Here is a 24482-nt window from a genome sequence, read left to right on the forward strand (position 1 = left end):
TTCACTAGCTTTGCTTGTAGTGATGCTTCCTAAGGCCCACTTGACTTCACATTCCAAGATGTCTGGCTCTAGGTGAGTTATCACACCACTGTGGTTATCTGGGTTATAAAGATCTTTTTTGTATAGTTCTTCTGTGTATATTCTGTGTGATAATGTCAGAATAAGCTCAAATAATATCCTAAACTTGGGCCAGATGAGGGGTTCAAAGCCTGTAAGACTAGATTTAAATTACATGCAATATCAAAGTTAAAGTTCAAGATATATCAGGAATATCCCCTGGAAAAGAAAATGTCAACTCACTCCAGTATTCTTGCCTGGAAAATCCCACGGACAGAGGTGTCTGGTGGGCAACAGTCCATGGGGTCATAATGAGTCAGGCACAACTTCGAGAGTAAAACAGCAACAACATATTGCAGTTATTTTATACTGGTCATTCATTTTTTTGTGAGCAAGCAGAGATATGAAGTGAGAGCAGAAGTAGTCCCGTAGGGGGCAATGCCAGCTCACTTACAAGAACTCGAGGAGCTCTTCAGTTCAGTTCAGTTCAGTTCAGTCACTCAGTCGTGTCCGACTCTGCGACCCCATGAATCACAGCACGCCAGGCCTCCCTGTCCATCACCAACTCCCGGAGTTCACTCAAACTCATGTCTACAGAGTCGGTGATGCCATCCAGCCATCTCATTCTCTGACGTCCCCTTCTGCTCCCGCCCCCAACCTTTCCCAGCATCAGAGTCTTTTCCAGTGAGTCAACTTGTTGCATGAGGTGGCCAAAGTATTGCAGTTTCAGCTTTAGCATCTACCTGGTAAAATCCTTATTCTGGGAAAAAGAGGCCCATATTCAAATAGGAATCTGCTGTAGCTTCATTTTTAAAAACGCAATTTTCTCTCTAATTTTCACTTCATTTTCTTATATTTTTAAAAACCTGTTCATACCACTCATAATACTATCCTGGATTAAAATGCATGAAACAGCCCCTGTTTGAACCCTTGCCCAGTTGTGTCCTGGAATCAGTGTGAAAATTCATAAAAGCCCTTTGTTAAATTTTTAGATAGTTTGTCAAGCAGTTACCATCCTGCTGGTGGCTTGAAACTGACTATGGTGGTCATATTCACATCACAGAAATTAATCAGTACCACAAATCTGAGACCTATGGCTTTTTTTCTTCCTGTAATTAAAGTATTAAACATTTTCCAGCACACCCTAGCTTGACCCCCACTGTAAGTTCTCTGCTATCTGTAAGAGAATCACTTTAGGTTTGCTGCTGTTCAGTCACTCAGTTGTGTTCTACTCTTTGTGACCCCGTGGACTGCAGCACTCCAGGTTTCCCTGTCCTTCACCATTTCCCAGAGCTTGCTCAAACTCATGTCCATTGAGTCAGTGATGCCATCCAAACTTCTCACCCTCTGTCGTCCCCTTCTCCTCCCACCTTCAATCTTTCCCAGCATCAGGGTCTTTTTTAAAATTTTTTTTTGATGTACTAATTATTTATTTTTTTAATGAGTCTGCTCTTTGCATCAGGTGGCCAAAGTAGTGGAGTTTCAGCTTCAGCATCAGTCCTTCCAATGAATATTCAGGATTGATTTCCTTTAGGATTGACTGGTTTGTCTCCTTGCAGTCCAAGGGACTCTCAAGAATCTTCTCCAACACCACAGTTCAAAAACATCAACTGGGTAATGGTGTGTGATCTTTTTAATATGCTGTTGAATTTGGTTTTCTAAAATCTTGTTGATGATTTTTTCAACTATACTCTTCAGGAATGTTGGCTTATATTTTTTTCTTTTCTTTTCTTATTGTATCTTTTTCTCACTTTGGTGTCAGGATCATATTGGCCTGACAGAATGAATTTAGAAGGTTTTCCATTTCTAAAGTTTAAGAACATAATAGACTTTAAATGAATGGATGAAAAAAGACATTCCATGAAAATGATAACCAAAACAGAGCAAGGATAGTCACCTTGTATGGATAAAATAGACTTTAATCAAAAACTGTCACAAGAGACCAAGAAGGTAATTTATAATGGCAAAAGGATCAATCTAACACAAATATATGACATAAAACCTACAAAGACTGAATTGAGAAGAACTAGAATGTTTCAATAGATGAATAAAATAAACAGAATGAGGCAGTAATTAAAAATTCCAGAAATAAAAGCCTAATATTATATAGCATTACAGGTGAGTTCTACCAAACATTTAAAGAATTAATAAGAATCTTCTCAAACTCTTCCAAAAAATAGAAGATAGAAATCCTTCTAAATTATTTATTTTTATTTTTTATTTATTGGAGGCTAATTATTTTACAATATTAAAACCAAAAAATAGAAGATAGAAATCCTTCTAAATGAATTTTGTCAGGCCACTATGATCCTGACAGCAAAGTGAGACAAAGAAACCATAAGGAAAGAAAAGAAAAATTATACAGGCCAACACTCCTGAAGAATATGGTCAAAAAAATAAGCAACAAGATGTTAGCAAACCAAATTCAACAGCATATTGAAAATATCATACACCATTGCCCAGTGGGCTTTATTCCTGGGATGCAAACAAATGTGATATACCAAAGGTAGTAGAATGGAGGCTCAAGATCATATGATTCGCTCAATAAACGCAGAAAACGCATTTGACAAAATTCAACACACTTCCATGGCAAAAATTCTCAACAAATTAAGTACTGAAGGAACTTCATTAAAGGCCATGTATGAAAAGCCCACAGCTAACATCATACTCTATGGTGAAAACCTGAACATTTTTCCTCTAAGATCTGGAACTATATAAGGATCGCACTTCAGTTCAACATAGAATTGAAAGTCCTGGCCAGAACAATTAGGTAAGAAAAAAATAAGGCATCCAAATCAGAAAGAAAGAAGTTAAATGATCTTTTTTTCATACAACATGATCTTATTTGTAGAAAAACCTAAACACATATCCAAAAAGTTGTTAAAAGTGAATTCAGTTAATTTGCAGGATAAAATATTAACATAAAAAATCAGTTGTATTTCTATACACCAGCCACAAGCTATCTAAAAATAACATTAAGAAGACAGTCCTATTTGCAATATCATCAAAAACAATAAAGCATTTAGGGATAAACTTAACTAAGAAGGTGAAAGACTTGCATATTAAAAACATTGAAGAAAGAAATTAAGGCAGATACTAGAAACTTAAAAGACATCCATGCTCATGGATTAAACAAATTAGTGTTAGTAAAATGTCCGTACAACACAAAGCAATATGCAGATTCAATAAATCCCTGTCAAAATCCCATTGACATTCTCTACAGCAATAGGAAAAAAAATCCTAAAATTCATATGGAAATACAGAAGACCCCCTGACCGTCAAAGCATTTTTGAACAGGAACAAAGCTGGAAGCATCACATATTCTTCTTTCAAAATATATAACAAAGCCACAGTAACCAAGAGCATGGTACTGGCATAGAGACATATAGACCAGTAGAACAGAACAGAGAGCCCAGCAGTATACTCTTGCGCATACAGGCAATTGATTTCTGACAATTGTGCCAAGAATTCACAATGGGGACAAGATTGTCTTTAACAAATGGTGTTTATTAAAACTGAATATCTACATGGAAAAAATGAAACTGGAAACTTACCTTACACTATGCACCTGTGGGTGATTCATGTCAACGTATGGCAAAAACCACCACAATATTGTAAAGAAATTATCCTCCCATTAAAATAAAGTACGAAAAATAAAAAGTCAACTTAAATAGATTAAAGACTAAAAAGCTAAACTATACAATTGCTAAAGAGAATACAGGAGAGAAACTTGTTGATATTGGTCTTGGCAATGATTTTTTGGTTCTGACACCAAAAGCACAGGTAATAAGCAAAAATAGACAAATGGTACTATATCGAACTGAAGAGTCTTTACACAGCTAAGAAATAATCGACAAAATGAAAAAGCACCTGCTGAATGGAAGAAAATATTTGCGAGCCATATGTCTTATAGAGGGTTAATATCCAATATATAGGAAACTCCTACAACTCAATAGTGAAAAACCCAAATAACTCAATTAAAGTTCTGTCTAGTCAAAGCTATGGTTTTTCCAGTAGTCATGTACGCATGTGAGAGTTGCATTATAAAGAATGCTGAACAATGAATAACTGATGCTTTGGAAGATGCTGGAGACGACTCTTGAGAGTCCCTTGGACAGTAAGGAGATCAAACTAGTCAATCCTAAATGAAATCAACCCTCAATTTTCATTGGAAGGACTGATGCTGAAGCTGAAGTTCCAACACTTTGGCCACCTGATGTGAAGAGCTGACTCATTGGAAAGACCTTGATGCTGGAAAAGATTGAAGTCAGGAGGACAAGGGTATGGCAGAGGATGAGATGGTTGGATGGCATCAACAACTCAATGGACATGAGTTTGAGAAAACTCCAGGAGATAGTGAAGGACAGGGGTGCCTGGCATGCTGCAGTCAATGGGCTCGAAAAGAGTCGGACATGACTTCGCAACTGAGCGACAACAACAAAAAATGGGCATATGAACTGAATAGACATTTCTGCAGAGACCACATACAAATAGCCAAAAGGTACATAAAAAAGTGCTTAACATCACTAATTGTTAGGGAAAGGCAAATCAAAATTATGAGTTACCACTGCACACCAGTTAGAATGGCTATTATAAAAAAAGTAATAAGTTTTGGTGAAGGTGTGGAGGACAGGGTATCCTCGTACACTGTTGCTGGGAATGTGAAATGCTGTGGCCACTATGGAAACAGTATGGAGGTTCCTCAAAAAATTGAGACTAGAGCTAGTATATTATCCTGTAATCCTTCTTCTGGATATACATTCAGAGGAACTGAAATCAGGATCTTGAAGAGATATCTGCCCTAATATATTCATTGGATCATTATTCCCAATAGCTAAGATATGGAAACAAATGTCCGCCCATGGATGAACAGAAAAGGAAAGTTCCATCTATATATATGCAAAATGGTATATTATTCAGCAATAAAAATAAAGAAATTTTGCCATTTGCCACAGCGTGATTAACCTAGAGGATATTATGTTACAAAAAATAAGCCATGTGCAAAAGAACAAATAGTAGAGGATACCACTTATACAAGGAATCTAAAATAGTCAAACTCAAAGAAGCAGAGTTTCTGAACAGTGCTTGCTAGGTGCTGGGGGATGTGAGAAATGGGGCAACATTTATCATAGAGTAGAAAGTTTAAGTTGAGCAAGATAAATCAATCCTAAAGGAATCTATAGCATTGTGTCTAGGGTTATAAAACTGTACTGTGCACTCAATATTTGCTGTGATGTGAGGTCTTATATTGTGTTATCACAAAAAAAATAGTAAATAAAGAAGGATGGAGAAAATTTTAGGAGGTAATGGATATATTTATTGTATAAACCGTGGTGTTGATGTTCAGATGTATACTAACTTGCAAATCCATCAAGTCGTACATTAAATAGGTACAGCTTTTTGTATGTTAAAACCTCAATAAAGTGGTTTCAAAAAATTGATCAGATGAGCCAATGAGTAAATTTGCAGAAATGTTTTATTGTTCTTGTTTGACTGTCTAGCCCCTAACCTTGTCTTTTTTCTATTAATGAGGGCAGATGATTTCTCCTTGTCTCTGTTAGCTTTCTTTCCATTCTCTTATCATTGCAAACAGAAAAAGTTAATAATGGGCTTCCCTCATAGCTCAGTTGGTAAAGAATCCACCTGTAACGCAGGAGACCCTGGTTCAATTCCTGGGTTGGGAAGATCTGCTGGAGAAGGGATAGACTACTCACTCCAGTATTCTTGGGCTTCCCTGGTGGCTCAGCTGGTAAAGAATCCTCCTGCAGTGTGGAAGACCTGGCTTCAATCCCTGGGTTGGGAAGATCCCCTGGAGAAGGGAAAGACTATCCACTCCAGAATTCTGGCCTGAAGAATTCCAGGGACTGTGTAGTCCATGGGGTCACAAAGAGTTGGACATGACTGTTTTTCACTTTCACATGCTCTTTTCTGTATGGTCACTATGCTGTCCTTCTTCTTGCCTTACCATCTTGACAAAAAAGCCATTGGAGTGTTAATTGGAAAGAAATGGATTAGTTTTTTTTTTCTTTTTTACTTTCTCTAACACAAAGGGCGACCAACAGACAGTCTTTACACTCATACATACTAAGTGCTTTCTGCCTCTGTTGAGTGAAATATCTGCTTTCAGTCCCTCCAGCATCATCATGCTCTCTCTTAATATTCACTCAAACAATGTGGGCAGCTGTTGAAGACCAGGACAATGAGCTAAGTAGACCCCAGCCACACCTGTGCTCCCACCCTTTATTCACTTGGACCCTGACTAGAGTATATGTCAGGTCACGTCATCCCAATCCCCTCTCCTGTTCACCTCCATGGTTAGGGCGTCTCCGGCATTCTTCCTTCCATTCCTGTGCGCAGCTTTTTTAAGTTCCTTTAAGCTCTTCTCGGGTTTGTTGGTGATAATCAGCCACCGAGCAGACTCTGCCAACCACCTGATCAAAGAAGAGAACAGAGGTGCAACCAACTCTCATTTCCTCATTTTTTCACACACCCTTTTTTCCTGAAATACCTCTCCCTTCCCATCTAATACCTACCTCTTGTTTTGTTACACCAGAATATATAGTGTAAATTCTCTTGTACCATAACTAGGGGCTTCCCTGATAGTTCAGTTGATAAAGAACCCACCTACCTGCAATGCAGGATAGCCCGGTTTGGTTCCTGGGTTGGGAAGATCCTCTGGAGAAGGGATAGACTACCCACTCCAGTATTTTTGGGCTTCCATTGAGGTTCAGCTGGTAAAGAATCTACCTGCAATTCGGGAGACCTGTGTTCGATCCCTGGGTTGGGAAGATCCCCCGGAGAAGGGAAAGGCTATCCACTCCAGTATTCTGGCCTGGAGTATTCCGTGGACTGTATAGTCCATGGAGTCGCAAAGAGTCAGACACGACTGAGCGACTTTCACTTTCACCATAACTAGGAAACGGTGAAGATGACCTCTGCATGCAGTACACCTTTACTGCCAGAATATAGACTTGGAGTCATAGTGTTCCCTTTCCGCTATTCAGAGGGATAATATCAGTTTTAGCAAATAAAATAGTGTGTTTAGTTAAATTTGAATTTAGATTAACACTGAATATGAGTAAACCTTGAGTACCACTAAGTCCCATGCAGTATTTTGTACATATACTAAAAAGTGTTTGCTGTTTATTTGAAATTTTACTTTAACGAGACACTGTATTTTTTTCAGGTTAGTAAATAAAAATACAGAAAAGTAGTGAAAGTGTTAGATTTTAGTCATGCCCAACTCTTTGCGACCTTTGGGCTGTAGCCCGTCAGGCTCCTCTGTCCATGAAATTCTCCAGGGAAAAATACTGGAGTGGGTAGTCATTCCCTTCTCCAGGGGATATTCCTGATCTAGGGATCAAACCTGGGTCTCTTGCATTGCAGGCAAATTATTTACCATCTGAGCCACCAGGGAATCCCAAATAAAAATACAGAACTGTCAGGTAAGTAGAAATTTCATGTAAACAATGAGTGATTTTTAGTGTAACTATGCTCCATTCAATACTCGGGGTTTATATATAAAAATTTCGTGTTTTATCTAAAATTCACATTTACCTGAATGCCCTTGACATTATCTTGTAACACTAACTGTTCTACTTCTTTAATTGTACACAGGGCACAGGTTAGTTAAGCATGTGGTCAAATATTGACTAAGACCAATCAGAATTCTTGCATCCTAACTCCACGTACCTTGCATCTAGGATCTTCTCAGATAAAGAAAGAATTTTATACCTTGAGGAAAGAAAGAAGACAAATAATGGTACAGAAAACACCAGCTGAAGGGTGTGCCAGTCTCGAATGGCAAAAGCGAGTCCTCCCAGGATGATCTGGCCCAAGCAAGCGGCACAGATTGACAGGGTCATTCCCATGACTTGGAATCGGGGCACTGTCCATTCTACAACTGAAAGAAAACACAAACAGGATCTTGACTTCAGACAAAGTTAGAATTTAAAAGTCAAATTTAAGGCTTGGAAAATGTCAAAGACCCAAAGTTTTGACTTACTAAGAACGGTACAATTTGTCAGGATGCTCATGGTAGAAAACCCAGCCAAGAAGCGTAGCGAGCAGTAAATGAGGTAGTTGGGAGCAAAGGCTGCACTGGTGTCAGTAATGGCAAGCTGGAGCAAACAGCATCTGAGAATTAACCTCCTCCCAAACCTGAGAAATGGAAACAGGTTAGATACAGTAGTAGTAACAATAGTACAGTAGAAATGAAAAAAAAAAAAAAAAGAATACACACTTTGAAATTTAGGGGATATTTTCTAATTTTCTTATTTTTATTTTTTAAAAATTTCTGTTTTTCTTCCCCCCACCTTGTTTTTTCTTTTAATTAAATTTATTTATTTTAATTGGAGGCTAATTACAATATTGTGGTGGTTTTTGCCATACATTGACATGAATCAGCCATGGGTGTACATGTGCTCCCCATCCTGAACCCCCCTCCCACCTCCCTCCCACCCCCCTCCTGACCCCATCCCTCTGGGTTGTCCCAGAGCACCAGCTTTCAGTGCCCTGCTTTATGTATCAAACTTGCACAGGTCATCTATTTTACATATGGTGATATACACGTTTCAATGCTATTCTCTAATATTGTCCCACCCTCGCCTTCTCCCACAGAGTCCAAAAACCTGTTTTTACATCTGTGTCTCTTTGGCAGTCTTGTATATAGGGTCGTCATTACCATCTTTCTAAATTCCATATACATGCGTTAATATACTGTATTGGTGTTTCTCTTTCTGGCTTACTTCACTCTGTATAATAGGCTTCAGTTTCATCCACCTCAATAGAACTGACTCAAATATGTTCTTTTTTATAGCTGGGTAATATTCCATTGAGTATATGTATCACAAATTCCTTATCCATTTGTCTGCCGATGGACATCTAGGTTGCTTCCATGTCCTAGCTATTGTAAACAGTGCTGCAATGAAATTTTGTTGAGATATAATTGAAATACAACACTGGACAAGTTTAAGGTATACAGCATAATGATTTGCCTTATGTCATTAAATGATTATCACAATAAATTTAGTGAACATTCATCATCCCATATAGATGCAAATTTAAAGAAAGGGAAAATTTTTTCCCGTGTGATGAGAACTCAGGATTTATTGTCTTAACAGCTTTCATATATGACATGCAGCCACATTAATTATATTTATCATGTTATACATTACATCCCTAGTACTTATAACCGAAAATTTCTACGTTTTGACTGCTTTCACCCAATTTCCCCGCTTCTCATGTCTGCCTCTGGTAACAAAGCTTTCTGTGAGTTTGTTTGCTTTTGGAATCTAACTGACGTACGATACTAGGTTAGTTCCTATTGCATAACACAGTGATTCAGTATTTCTATACATTTCAAAATGATCACCATGGTAAGTCTAGTCTGTCACCATACAAAGATATTACATAATTATTGACTATACTCCCCGCACTGTACATGCCACACCCTTGACTCATTTATTGCACAGCTGGGAGTTTAAACCTCTTAGCTCCCTCATCTATTTTTTCCCCCACACCCCTGTCCCTCTAGAACTACCTGTTTGCTCTCTTTATCCACTGTTTCTGTTTTGTTCATCATTCTCTTCTTATATTCCACATATTAGTGAAGTTGGCATTTGTCTCTCTCTGTCTGAATTGTTTCACTCAGCATAATACCCACTAGGTCCATCCATGTGGTCACAAATGGCAAGATTTCAGTCTTTTTCATGACTGAGCAATATTCTATTTTAGGACTTCTCGGGTGGCACAGTGGTAAAGAATCTGCCTGCCAATGCTGGAGGTGCAAGAGATGTGGGTTTGATCCCTGGGTTGGGAAGATCTCCTGGAGCAGGAAATGGTAACCCATTTCAGTATTATTACCTGGAAAATTCCATGGACAGAGGCCTGCAGAGCTACAGTCCATGGGTTCCCAAACAGTCGGACATGTTTTCTCAATACTGGTTCCTGAGGAGGGCTGTCTTTTTCCATTGTATATTCTTTAATTGCCCATATACGTGTGATGAGTTTGTTTCTGGACTTTCTATTGGGTTGCATTGATCTGTGTGTCTGGTTTTGAGCTAGTATAAAACTTTGATTGCTGTTCCTTTGTAGTGTAGTTTGAAGTCAGAAAGCATGATACTCCAGCTTTGCTCTTCTTTCTCAGGATTGCTTTGGCTATTGGGGGGTCTTTCATGCTTCCATATAAGTTTTAGAATTATTTATTCTAGTTCTGTGAGAAATAACTTTGGTAATTTGATAGGGAGTGCATTGATTTTGGACATCACCTTGGGCAATATGTTCATTTTAGCAATATTTATTCTCTAATCCTTGAGGACAGGTTATCTTTCCTCTCTTGTTGTTGTCTTCAGTTTCTTTCATCAATGACTAATAGTTTTCCAAGTACAGATATTGTACCCCTTCAACTGGACTTATTCCTAGGAATTTTATTCTTTTTGAATGGGATTGTTTTCTTAATTTTTCTTTCTGATTGTTAGTGTATACATTGTTAGTAGAGAAATATAACAGATTTCTGTAAATTAATTTTGTGTCCTACTGCTGCTGCTGCTGCTAAGTCTCTTCAGTCATCTCCGACTCTGTGCGACCCCATAGACGGCAGCCCACCAGGCTCTGCCGTCCCTGGGATTCTCCAGGCAAGAACACAGGAGTGGGTTGCCATTTCCTTCTCCAATGCATGAAAGTGAAAAGTGAAAGTGAAGTTGCTCAGTCATGTCTGACTCTTTGCGACCCCACGGACTGCAGCCTACCAGGCTCCTCCGTCCATGGGATTTTCCAGGCAAGAGTACTGGAGTGGGTTGCCATTGCCTTCTCCTTATATCCTGCAACTTTGCCAAATTCATTGATGGGTTCTAGAAGCTTTTTGGTAGCATCTTTAGGATTTTGTGTGTATGGTGTCATGTTATTTAAAAGCAGTGACAGTTTTACTTCTTCCTTTACAATTTGGATTCCTTTTCTTTCTTTTTTTATTTGATTGTTGTGGCTAGGACTTCCAGTACTATGTAAATAAAAGTGAATAAAAGAGGTGAGAGAGGGTGTCCTTGTCTTGATCCTGATATTACTGGAAATGCTATCAATTTATCACCATTGAGTATGATATTAATTAACTGTGGGCTTGTCACATATGGCCTTTATTGTGTTGAGATATGTAACTTCTTTGTTGAGAGCTTTTATCATAAATAAATGTTGAATTTTTTCAAGGTTTTTCTGCATCTATCAAGAAGATCATATGATTTTTATTCTTCAGTTTGTTAATGTGTTTTATTACACTGATTGATTTGCAGATACTGAACCACTGTTGCATCCCTACCCTGGGATAAATTCCACTTGATCATGGTGTATAATCCTTTTAATGTATTATTGATTTTTTGCTCTGATATTTATTGTTTTTTCTTTCTGCTAACTTTGAATTTTGTTTGTTCTTCTTTTTAGTTCCTTGAGGTGTAAGGTTTGGTTATTATTTGAGATTTTTCTTGTTTTCTGAGGTAGACTTGTATAAATTTCCTCTTGGTACTGCTTTTGCTTATTCCCATAGATTTTGGATTGTTGTGTTTTCGGTTTCACTTGTCTCTAAGTATTTTTTTTTTTTAATTTCTTCTTTGATTTACTCAGTGAACCATTAGTTGTTTAGTAGCCTTTGTTTAACCTCCATATCCTTGTGTTTTTGGCAGTTTTTTTTCTTGTAATGGACTTCCAGTCTCATAGTATTATGGTCAAAAAAGATGCCTGATAGGATTTCAATTTTCTTAAGTTTACTAAGACTGGTTTTGTGACCTCTCATATGACTTATCCTGGAGAATGTTACATGTGTACTTGAAAAGAATGTTTTTTGATAAAGAACAGAATACACGTATGTATATATATTAAGACCATCTGGTTTAATGTGCCATTTAAGGCCATTATTGATTTTCTGTCTGGATGATCTCTCCATTGGTATAATCGAGGTGCCGAAGTCCCCTAATATTATTGTGTCATGTCAATTTCTCCCTTTATGTCTGTTAATATTTGCTTTACATATTTGCTGCTGCTGCTGCTAAGTCACTTCAGTCGTGTCCGACTCTGTGTGACCCCATAGAAGGAAGCCCACTAGGCTCCCCCGTCCCTGGGATTCTCCAGGCAAGAACACCGGAGCGGGCTGCCATTTCCTTCTCCAATGTGTGAAAGTGAAAAGTGAAAATTTACATATTTAGGTGCTCTTTAAAAAACTTAATTTTTAGAGCAGTTTTAGGTTGACTGCAACAATGAAAGGAAGATACAGAGATTTTTCAATATACCCTGTCCCTATTCATGCAGTGTCCCTACCTTCTTGCACTAATAGACACATTTGATGCAACTAATGAACCTACAATGATATGTCATTATTTTCCAAGGTTCATTAGGAATACATTAGGATACACTCTTGCTATTGTACATTCTATGGGTTTTGACAAATGTGTAATGACATGTGCCCACTGTTACAGTGTCATGAAGAGTAGTTTCGCTGCCTTAAGATACCTCTGTATTCTGCCTATTATTCTATTTTCCTCCTGTGTGTGCTGTTTTTCATTGCTCAGTCATGTCTGACTCTTTGCGACCCCATGGACTACAGCCCCCCAGACTCCTCTGTTCATGGGGATTCTCCAGGCAAGAATACTGGAGTGGGTAGCCTTTCCCTTCTCCAGTGGATCTTTCCAACCCAGAGATCGAACTCAGGTCTCCCACATTGCAGGCGGACTCTTTACCATCTGAGTCACCACGGAAGCCCTATTTTCCTACTATTTACCACTTATCATTTTACTGTTTCCATAGTTTTATCTTTTCCAGAATGTTATGTATGGAATCATACAGTATGTAGACTTTCCAGATTAGTTTCTTTCACTTTGCAGTATATATATAAAGTTCTTCCATATCTTTTCATGGCTTGATAGTTCATTTCCTTTTAGCATTGAATAAGATCCTACGGCTTGATGTACCACAATTTATTTGTGTATGCATTTGCTAAAATGAATACATTTATTCATGCATTCATCTTCTAAGTTTTGGCTTAGGAGATATGAATAAGGCTGTTGTGAACATCCCTGGGTAGGTTTTGTGTGGACATAACTTTTCAGCTCCTTTGGGTAATTCCCAAGGAGTAAGATTCCTCGGTTACTTGGCAAGAGTGTGCTCAATTTTGTAAGAAACTGTCAATATGTCTTCAAAAGCGGCTGTATCATTTTACATTCCCATCAGCAATGAATAAGACAGAATTCCTGCTACTGTACATCTTTGCATTTGATGTGTATCTATCTATATATATATTTGTCATTCTAATAGGTATGTAGTAGTATATCAACGCTTTAGTTTGTATTTCCCTAAAGATATATGTTGTGGAGCATCTTTTCATATGTTTATTTGCCATCTGTACAGCTTCTTTGGCGATGTCTTTCAGATTTTCTGACTATATTTTAATTGGAATGTTCATTTTTCTTCTTTTCTTTTTGGTTTTTAATTTTTATTTCAAAAAGCTTGGATAGCTTCAATATCCAGGTCGTGGCAAAATCAGGACACGTGTAAAATACCCTACAGTACATTAGATTCCCGAAAGGTACCAAAAAGTACAGTAAAATTAACACTTCCATTATAGGAAATGTATGACACAAATAATATAAAACTAAAAGGTGAAAAAAAGGTGACACTGGTTTTCTAAGGTACAATTTACTCTACAACCAGGGTCCACAGGTCCAGGCTGCAGAGCGGCAGCAGGAAGCAGACCCTCCAATCTGGTTCTGGGTAACCCGGTAATAAAAATCAGCCCGTAATGCCGCTCTGGCCTCTTGAGAAACCACACGCTGCCTAAACAACAAGAGCTCTGGAAATATTAAACAGGAGTGTGATTTCCAGGGGGGAAATTTTAAATAAGATGCACATGGGACAGGCCATAGAAAGTTTGCCAAGTTAAATTTGGTACATAATTGTGTTCACTCGATATCCAAACAAAGCGTGTGTGGTCAGTCAGGCACTCCTGCTGAAGCCTCAGGATGGCTTGTAGTTATTCTGATGGCCACCGCGTCGCTGGCTCTTCCAGTAATTTGTACTACCCAGACCTCCACTTCCGCCGCCGCCCCCACTGCCTCGGTTCCCTCGACTGCGATTCCCACGGCCCCCAGAGCCATACTGCTGCTGTTGATAAACCTCTTTGGGCTGAGCCACCTTGATTTCACACTTACTTCCACTGATGGTGTGGAACTTCTTCTCCAGCACTTTCTTCACAGGTTCTTCTTCTTTAAAGGTGATGAAAACAAAGCCTCGTCTTTTGTTCGACTTTGGATCCATTGGAAGCTCAATGGCTTCAATCTCCCCAAACTCGCCAAAGTACTCCCTTATCTTCTCCTCAGTGGCTTCAGGATTCAGACCCCCTACAAAAATTTTCTTTACTGGGTCTTTCTTCACGGCCATGGCTTTTTTAGGGTCAATGACACGGCCATCCAGCCTGTGCTCCTTGTGGTCTAGAACCTTCTCCACACTGGCTGCATCTTTGAAGAGGATAAATCCAAACCCTCTTGACCGGCCAGTGTTGGGATCCATTTTTATTGTACAGTCAACGACCTCTCCAAAGTTGGTAAAATAATCTTTTAGATCCTTTTTGCTGGTATCCCAGCTCAGGCCACCAACGAACATTTTTCCCGCGTCCTCCTCATTCTTGCTGGCGTTGATCTGGTCGCCCTCGGCGCCGTTCTGGTTGCCGGGCTGGGGCGCCGCGCTCCCGCCTCCAGCGCCCGCCGCAACGCCGGGACCAGTCCCGGCCGGCGACTCGCCTTCGGGGGCAGCCTCAGGTCCGTTCTCGGTGGCTCCCGTCGTCTCCATGGGCTGCTCTTCACCCGCTTCCGACATGCTAGGCCGAGGCGCGCGGCTCCTCGCCGCCGATGACGCCGCGGGGCCCGCTGGTCCCCACCCGCCGAGAAGGCACCGCGGGCTCGGCCGCGCTCAGGCTCGCGCTGCCGGGCCTTTCCTCCGTCTACAGACGGAGCCGCTGCGATCTCGAGCCCTCCTATTCCGCCTCCGCAGCCACACGAACCCACCGACTCTAGAGCTCTCCCCGGCCGCGCGGTGCTGCCGCCTCCATTTTTCTTTTCTTAAGAGTTTTTTGTATACATATGCCTATGGCTGATTCATGTTGATATATGGCAGAAATCAACACAATATTGTAAAGCAATTATCCTCCAATTAAAAATAGATAAATTTCAAAAAGAGTTCTTTGTGTATTTTGGTTAACTATTCTTTTTCAGGTGTCTTTTGCAAGTATATCTTCCCAGTTTGTGGTTTGTCTTCTCATTCTTTTGGTTATATTTCTTTTTGTGCTGTGTGTGTAAGTCACTCAGTTGTGTCTGACTCTTTGCGATCCCATAGACTGTAGCCCTTCAGGCTCCTCTGTCCATGGGGATTCTCTAGGCAAGAATACTGTGGTGGGTTGCCATGCCCTTCTCTAGGGGATCTTCCCAACCCAGGGATTGAACCCAGGTGTCCCACACTGGTGGTTCTTTACCATCTGAGCCACCAGGGAAGCCTCATATTTCTTTTTAGTTGTAGTATAATACATAAAATATGATTGGCTATTTTAACCTCTTTTGATTATATAGGTCACTCACTGGTATTATATTCATGATGTTATGCAACCATCATCACTGTCTACTGCCAAACTTTTCAAAATCCTAGTAGAAACTTTGTACCCATTAAGCAATAACTCTTCATTCCTTTTTCTTCCCAGCTTCTGGTATCTCTAATCTGCATTTTTCTTTGTGAATTTTCCTAGTCTATATATTTTATGTAAGTGGGATCATAAATATTTGTTATATTTTGTCTGTCATTTTAGTTTACATGTTTTCATGGTCCTACAAGTTTTAGCATAATACAGAACTTTATTTCTTTTTATAGGTGTACATATCACATTTTACCCATTCATCTGTTGATGGATATGTGCACTTTTCACCTTTTGGCTATTGTGAATAATGTTGCAATGACATTGTTTTATAAGCTATTTGTTTGAGTCCCTGTTTTCAACTCCTCTGATTTCATACCTAGCAATGAAATTGTTAGGTCATGTGATTTCTCTAAATTTAATTTTTTGAAGACTCCAAAAGTATTTGTCATAGCAGTGGTACCAATTTACCTCCCCATCAGCAATGTACAAGATTCCAGTTTTTCTACATCCTTGTGAAAGCATGCTATTTTCCATTTTTTTGGATTATAGCAATCTTAGTATGTGCCCAAAGAAAGGCAATGCCAAAGAATGCTCAAACTACCTCACAAGTGCACTCATCTCACACGCTAGTAAAGTAATGCTCAAAATTCTCCAAGCGAGGCTTCAGCAATACGTGAACCGTGAACTTCCAGATATTCAAGCAAGTTTTAGAAAAGGCAGAGGAACCAGAGATCAAATTGCCAACATCCACTGGATCATGGAAAAAGCAAGAGAGTTCCAGAAAAACATCTATTTCTGCTTCATTGACTATGCCAAAACCTTTGACTGTGTGGATCACAATAAACTGTGGAAAATTCTGAAAGAGATGGGAATAGCAGACCACCTGACCTGCCTCTTGAGAAACCTATATGCAGGTCAGGAAACAACAGTTAGAACTGGACATGGAACAACAGACTGGTTCGAAATAGGAAAAGGAGTACATCAAGGCTGTATATTGTCACCCTGCTTATTTAGCTTATATGCAGAGTACATCATGAGGAACGCTGGGCTGGAAGAATCACAAGCTGGAATCAAGATTGCCAGGAGAAATATCAATAACTTCAGATATGCAGATGACACCACCCTTATAGCAGAAAGTGAAGAGGAACTAAAAAGCCTCTTGATGAAAGTGAAAGAGAAGAGTGAAAAAGTTGGCTTGAAGCTCAACATTCAGAAAACTAAGATCATGGCATCTGGGCCCATCACTTCATGGCAAATAGATGGGGAAACAGTGGAAACAGTGGCTGCCTTTATTTTGGGGAGCTCCAAAATCACTGCAGATGCTGACTGCAGCCATGAAATTAAAACACGTTTACTCCTTGGAAAGAAAGTTATGACCAACCTAGATAGCATATTAAAAAGCAGAGACATTACTTTGCCAACACAGGTTCATCTAGTCAAGGCTATGGTTTTTCCCGTGGTCATGTATGGATATGAGAGTTGGACTGTGAAGAAAGCTGAGTGCTGAAGAATTGATGCTTTTGAACAATGATGTTGGAGAAGACTCTTGAGAGTCCCTTGGACTGCAAGGAGATCCAACCAGTCCATTCTAAAGGAGATCAGTCCTGGGTGTTCATTGGAAGGACTGATGCTAAAGTTGAAACTCCAATACTTTGGCCACCTCATGCGAAGAGTTGACTCACTGGAAAAGACTCTGATGCTGGGAGGGATTGGGGGCAGGAGGAGATGGGGACGACAGAGGATGAGCTGTCTGGATGGTATCACCAACTCGATGGACATGAGTTTGAGTGAATTCCGGGAGTTGGTAATGGACAGGGAGGCCTGGTGTGCTACGATTCATGGGGTCGCAAAGAGTCGGACACGACTGAGCGACTGAACTGAACTGAACTGAGTATGTATGAAGTGGCATTTTACTCTGGTTTGACTTGCATTTTTAAAATGACATCATGTTGAACACCTTTTTATACGCTTATGCCCCATATATATAACTTTATAAAAGAAATGTATATTCAAGTCTTTTATTCATTTAAAAATTGAGTTCTTTGTCTTTTTGTTGTTGAGTTGTAAGAGTTTTTACATAGTCTGTATATTAAACCCTGCTCCATTGGTCTATTCACCTATCTTTATTCTTTATATATGGTTTACAAATATTTTCTCCCGTTAGACATGTTATCTTTTCTCTTTATGGATAATACCCTTTGATGTGCTGAAGTTTTTAATTTTGATGAAGGCCCACCTATTATATCTTCTGGGTTTTTTAAAATTTATTTTAATTGGAGGCTAGTTACTTTACATTATCGTATGAGTTTTGCCATACACTGACATGAATCTGCCCCGGGTGTACATGTGTTCCCCATCTTGAACCCCCCTCCCACCTCCCTCCCCATCCCATCCCTCTTGTTCTAACAATCCATTGTCAAACCCAAAGTCAAGAAGATTTACCCCTGTTTTCCTCTTTCTTTCTGGCTTACTTCACTCTGTATAATAGGCTCCAGTTTCATCCACCTCATTAGAACTGATTCAAATGTATTATTTTTAATTGCTGAGTAATACTCCATTGTGTATATGTACCACAGCTTTCTTATCCATTTGTCTGCAGATGGACATCTAGGTTGCTTCCATGTCCTGGCTATTATAAACAGTGCTGCGATGAACATTGGAGTGCATGTGTTTCTTTCAATTCTGGTTTCCTCGGTGTGTATGCCCAGGAGTGCGATTGCTGGGTCATATGGCAGCTCTATTTCCAGTTTTTTAAGGACTCTCCACATTGTTTTCCATAGTGGTTGTACTAGTTTGCATTCCCTGTTTTCTTCTAAGAGTTTTATGGTTTTAGCTCTTTTATTAAAGTTGCAAATCCATTTTGTGTTAATATTTGCTATGGTTTTAGGTTTACTTGCATCTTTTGCATGTGTATGCCTAATTGGCACTGTTTGATTTGTTAAACAGGGCATATTTTACCCATTAAATTGGTTTGGAAACTTTTTCAAAAATCAGTCAGCATAGATATATTGTTTAATTTTTATTTCTGCAAGGTAAACAGTTCTGTGTATAAGCTGTTAGAAATGAACACTCTGACTCTGAACATTTTTATATAGTATGTATAATCTAACAGTTCTGCATTACTGAAAGGACCAACGGAATAGGGCTTCATATCCAGACTTCCCTTGTGGCTCAGCTGGTAATGAACCTGCCTGCAATGTGGGAGACCTGGGTTCAGTCCCTGGGTTGGGAAGATCCCCTGGAGAAGGGAAAGGCTACCCATTCCAGTATTCTGGCCTGGAGAATTCCATGGATTATATAGTCCATGGGGTCTCAAAGAGTCAGACACAACTGAGCGACTTTCACTTTCACTTTCATGTGTGTTACAGAACTGTTAGAAATGAACACTGTGGCTCTGAACATTTTTAAAAGGTACCTTTTTAAATAAGGTACCTTTAAAAATAAGGTATCTTACCTTTTATAAGATCATACACTCAGAATTCATGATTTTCAGCTGAGATAATAGATGACATTATGCTCGTAGATGGTAAGGAACACCTTAATTCCCCATACCCTTTAGAGAAGACAGACTTGGATGGTTGGTGGAATTGGTTGGGCTGTCTAATTCAGAAGTGTACTGTCAGGTACAGGATACTTCCATTTCTAAGACCTCAAACTGTGACAGAAGTTGTCATTAGATTAATTCTCCTACATGGTTGAAAATTTTATGTTTATTGTGATGTTTAGAGAAGTAAAAATCAAGGCCACTGAAATACTTTTTTTTTTACACTACCAAGATACAATGCTATGTATAACACAGGTTTCATAGGAATGTCTACCAGCATATTTGAGAAATAAGGACATGATAACCATACTCTAAAAATCCACAAGCATTCAGATAAGAGAGGTCAGGAGGTACTGAACGTGGGTTGAATCTCATGACGTGAAACATCTTCCTCTCTGTTTCCATAGGAACCTTTTTTTTTCCTTTATAAACTATGATGTGGAACCTCTGCTCCAAACCTCATACTAAAACTGCTCCCATATCTGATTGAGATGTTGTTTCTGTATCCCATGCACAATGCTCACAGCTGATAAAGTAGCACTTACCACACTGACAGTAATTCTCCATTTGTTGTATTTCTAGATCCCTGGAGACTAAGGAAGCCCCAGGACAGTGTAATTTGCAATAAGTGTTTCTTAATGGAAGAATATTTATGAGTTCTTGAAAATACCTGAGTAAAAAGAGCTGTGATTCAGAGACACTCACCTGTCTGATAAATGGCCATATACGATGCTTCCCACCAGCATTCCAGCCATGAATAAGAATCTGGCCATTGATTTTAGTGATTGAGATTCACATACCAGGTCCCACTGGAAGAGAAAGAAAGCAGCAAAGGAGAGCTCCATGATTTATAACCTCTCAGTGGAAACCTGATTGAAGCAGTTTAAATGATTCACGTGGTTGTTTATTTTATCCCCTTTCCCCTCTCCAGCTTTGTTTTTTACATTAGCTGATTTTTACTATTCAAGTCTCCGCTTAAATATAGCTTCTTTTAGGAAGCCTTCTCTAAACCTGTTAGATTTAACAATGCCTTGTTTTGTTCCATTTTAAGTGGTCCTCAATCTTGGCCATCAGTCAGTTCAGTCGCTCAGTCGTGTCCGACTCTTTGCGACCCTATGAATCACAGCACGCCAGGCCTCCCTGTCCATCACCAATTCCCAGAGTTCACTTAAAAAGTTTCCTGATGCCAGAATTTCATCATAGATCTTCTTATATGACTGCTTTGGGATACAGTGCTTGGAGGTTTCCATTAATTTCTCTGATATTTCTAATTTACAAGCAAGGCTGAACATTAATGATCTTTTAAACACATCACATAAATTACTTTCTTAACCTTTGGTCTTTCTAACAGTAAAAGCCATATAACAGCAAGGTCACATCTGTTTTCGAGTTCATTAAATTTATTAAATATATAGATTTTGGCATTCAATAAAGAAGTAATTAATATTTGCTGAAAGATTGAAGAATGAACACCTAATAGTGACTAAAAAGGCTAGAAACTTATTCATTACTCAGTTACCCTTAAAGACTCAGACCATGTACTCACAAGACATAAATGAAGCCTCTTACCTCAGTCACAATAGTGGAGGTGAAGGTGCTTTGGTCATATACCCAGCCGTCCACACAGGACTCTGTGTCCAGGTCAGTTATGTTGGGGAAGGTCCTGTTCAGGTTAAGGAGCTGCCACTGGGGGCGGCTGAAGCGACGACACTTCTCTGGCCTCAGGTTTGAGTCCAGTGGGATGGAGATTCTCAGGAGGGCATCAGGGCTGAGGGTCCCAGTGTCATTAGCAGAGTCAGTGTTATTGTTGAGAATGTGGACCCAGCAGTGATGACCAGGAACAGCTGCAGTGAAGTTTTCCAATAGAATATGAGGGTAGGTGATGAGGCTGGAGATACAAAGGAAAATCATCTGAAGGATTTGGAACCTCCCCAGGCCTCCAACTTCATCCAGGAGGTCCTGAAAGGCCATCGAGGCTGAGCAGTGATCCCCAAGAAGAAGCAAAATGACTATGTAGAGGAGTTCAAAGAGAGGGAAACTTTCACTATGTCACACACTAACTGTGTATTGATCCTGATCTCAATGTTAGCTCAATGGATCCTGGTTCACCTCCACAGCAAGGGCATGGAAGCCAGTTCTCCAGCTTGTTTCGGGATCAGGTTGGTAACTGTTTTCTTTAACGTCACAGAGAAATACTTTGCTGAGATGCTTCCAGTAATTGACAAAACTGTTTAAAGGTCTACTCTGTGAAAATTCTTTTTGTCAGCAGTGCCCCAAAGTGGCATTGGACTTTGAGCACCACATCTGTAAATAAAATAAAATAAACCTGCTGCATGGTTTGCAGTTCGTTTCAGAACATGTCATTTGCCAGACTCAAAAGTGAAATGTTTTTTATTTTTCTGTAAAAAGTACTGAAAGTAGGTGTTTTGCTTGTTTAGTATTGAATTTTCATTTAAAAAAAGTTAGTGAAAATAGTCCTGAGTTAATTTACAGCAAGTGTAGTATGGTACAATATCTTTCTTTTGGTAAATGATATTATTCTGCTTCAAGTCAAATCAAACCATGAATTCCTGTTGAAAATAAAGTACTCGAAATGGGGTCAGGACAGGTAATGATGGAGAGCAGAGGGCTAAGCCAGTGGTAAGTGCATTTACCACTTTTCTAATTATAGGCTTATTGATTCACTCAGATAACATTTGTGAGGACGTTTTCTGTTCTAGAAATATAGCAGTGTGTAAGATAAGGTCTTCAAGTGTAAGACTATGGTGAGTAAGGGAGAGGTACTTCCGTCATTTGTTGTTATTTGATTTTGATGATGGCCATGTTGGCCAGAGCGAGGTGATACCTCATTGCAAGTTCTGATTTGCATTTGTCTGATAATTAGTGATGTTTAGCACCTTCACGAGCTGTTAATCCATCTGTATGTCTTCTTTGGAGAAATATCTATTTAGGTCTTCTGTTAATTGTTTTCTTTTTTTTTTAAATTAAACTTCGTGAGCTGTATTGTATACTGCTGCTGCTAAGTCACTTCAGTCGTGTCCAACTCTGTGTGCCCCATAGATGCCAGCCCACCAGGCTCCCCCGTCTCTGGGATTCTCCAGGCAAGAACACTAGAGTAGGTTGCCATTTCCTTCTCCAATGTGTGAAAGTGAAAAGTGAAAGTGAAGTCGCTCAGTCGTCTCTGACCCTTAGCAACCCCACGGACTGCAGCCTATCAGGCTCCTCCATCCATGGGATTTTCTAGGCAAGAGTACTGGAGTGGCTTGCCATTGCCTTCTCCGGCTGTATTGTATAGTTGGAAATAAATTCTTTGTCAGTTGCTTCATTTGCAAATATTTTCCTCCATTCTGTGGGTGGCCCTTTCATTTTGTTTACAGCTTCCTTTGCATGCAAACGCTTTTGAGTTTAACTAGTTCCCGTTTGTTTGCTTTTATTTTCATTACTTTAGGAGGTGGAACCAAAAAATATTACTATAATTTATGTCAGAGTCTTCTGCCTGTATTTTCCTAGAGGAGTTTTACAGTATCCCATCTTACATTTAGGTCTTTAATTCATTTTGAATTTATTTTTCTGTATGGTATTAGAGAATGTTCTAATTTCATTGTTTTTCATGTAGCTGTACAGTGTTCCAAGCACCACTTATTGAAGAGATTGTCTTTTCTCCATTATATATTCTTCCTTAGTCTTCCATCCTTTGTCATAGCTTAGGTGACCATAGGTTCATGGGTTGATTTCTGGGCCTTCTACCCTGTTCCATTGAGCTATATTTCTGTTTTTATGCTAGCACCATACTGTTTTGATGACTGTAGCTCTGTAATACAGTCTGAAGTGAGGGAAGCTGATTCTTTCAGCTACATTTTTCTTTCTCAGGACTTCTTTAGCTATATAGGATCTGATATGCTTCTATCACATTTAAATTTTTTTCTTCTAGTTCTGTGAAAAATGTCATTGGTAATTTGATAGAGATTGCACCGAATCTGTAGATTGCCTTGGGTATTATAGTCATTTTGGCAATGCTGATTCTTCCAATCCAGGAACATGGTATGTTTTTCCATCTGTTTGTGTCATCTTCAATTTCTTTCATCAGTGTCTTACTGTTTTTGGAGTACAGGTCTTTTGCCTCCTCAGTTAGGTTTATTCCTAGGTATTTCATTCTTTTTGATGTGATGGTAAATGAGATTGCTTCTTTAATTTTTTTCCTGATCTTTCATTGTTAGTGTATAGGAATGCAAGAGATTTCTGTGTACTAATTTTGTATCCTGCAACTTCCCTGAATTTATTGAGGAGCTCTAGTAGCTTTCTGATAACATCTTTAGTATTTTCTATGTATAGTATCATGTCATCTGCAAGCAGTGACCATTTTACTTCGTTTCCAATTTGGATTGCTTTTATTTCCTTTTCTTCTCTGATCACAGTGGCATTTGCCTTATAAATTGAGGTACTCCTATGTTAGGTGCATGGGACTTCCCAGGTGGCTCAGTGGTAAAGAATCCGCCTGCCAATGCAAGAGACATGGGTTCAATCCCTGGGTTGGGAAGATCCCCTGGAGTAGGAAATGGCAACCCTCTCCAGTATTCTTGCCTGGAGAATCTGATGGACAGAGGAGCCTAGTGGGCTACAGTCCATGAGGTTGAAAAGGGCCAGACATGACTGAGCGACTAATACACAGACGTTAGGTGCATATATGTTTACAATTGTTATATCTTCTTCTTAGATTGATCCCTTCCTTATCTCTTGCAACAGTTTTTATTTTAAAGTTTATTTTGTTTGATGTAAGTATTCTACCTTTCTTTTTATTTCCATTTGTGTGGAATACCTTTTCCCATCCCCTCATTTTCAGTCTGTACATGTCCCTAGACCTGAAGCAAGTCTCTTATAAACAACATGCTGCTGCTGCTGCTAAGTCGCTTCAGTCGTGTCCGACTCTGTGCGACCCCATAGACGGCAGCCCACCAGGCTCCGCCGTCCCTGGGATTCTCCAGGCAAGAACACTGGAGTGGGTTGCCATTTCCTTCTCCAATGTGTGAAAGTGAAAAGTGAAAGTGAAGTCGCTCAGTCGTGTCCGACTAGTAGCGACCCCATGGACTGCAACCTACCAGGCTCCTCTGTCCATGCGATTTTCTAGGCAAGAGTACTGGAGTGGCTTGCCATTGCTCTTATCTATAAACAACATAGATACAGGTTAATTTTGAACTAAACATTCATCATAAAAAGTTAGAAATA

General features: G+C 39.4%; 1 protein-coding gene and 1 pseudogene across 2 annotated transcripts in view; both read right to left on the reverse strand.

Moving 5' to 3' along the window:
• The window catches only part of LOC129548439 (organic anion transporter 7), a 28434-nt gene extending 7204 nt beyond the window's left edge, over window positions 1-21230 (reverse strand). Inside the window, exons 1-5 of one of the 2 annotated variants that reach the window (XM_055414962.2) lie at window positions 20829-21230; window positions 19965-20068; window positions 8063-8217; window positions 7792-7960; window positions 6365-6488 (exon numbers count right to left, since the gene is read on the reverse strand). In XM_055414962.2, the coding sequence (XP_055270937.1) occupies window positions 6365-6488; window positions 7792-7960; window positions 8063-8217; window positions 19965-20068; window positions 20829-21230 (954 nt within the window). The remainder of the gene's footprint in view (window positions 1-6364; window positions 6489-7791; window positions 7961-8062; window positions 8218-19964; window positions 20069-20828) is intronic. The other variant, XM_088832103.1, reaches the window with a different exon arrangement.
• Window positions 13730-15090, reverse strand: LOC129548440 (heterogeneous nuclear ribonucleoprotein A/B pseudogene; annotated as a pseudogene).
• Window positions 21231-24482: the final 3252 nt, after the last annotated feature.

Source organism: Moschus berezovskii, chromosome 25, assembly GCF_049115385.1.
Source record: "Moschus berezovskii isolate FMDL1 chromosome 25, NW_MosBer_1.0, whole genome shotgun sequence".
Taxonomy (NCBI): domain Eukaryota; kingdom Metazoa; phylum Chordata; class Mammalia; order Artiodactyla; family Moschidae; genus Moschus; species Moschus berezovskii.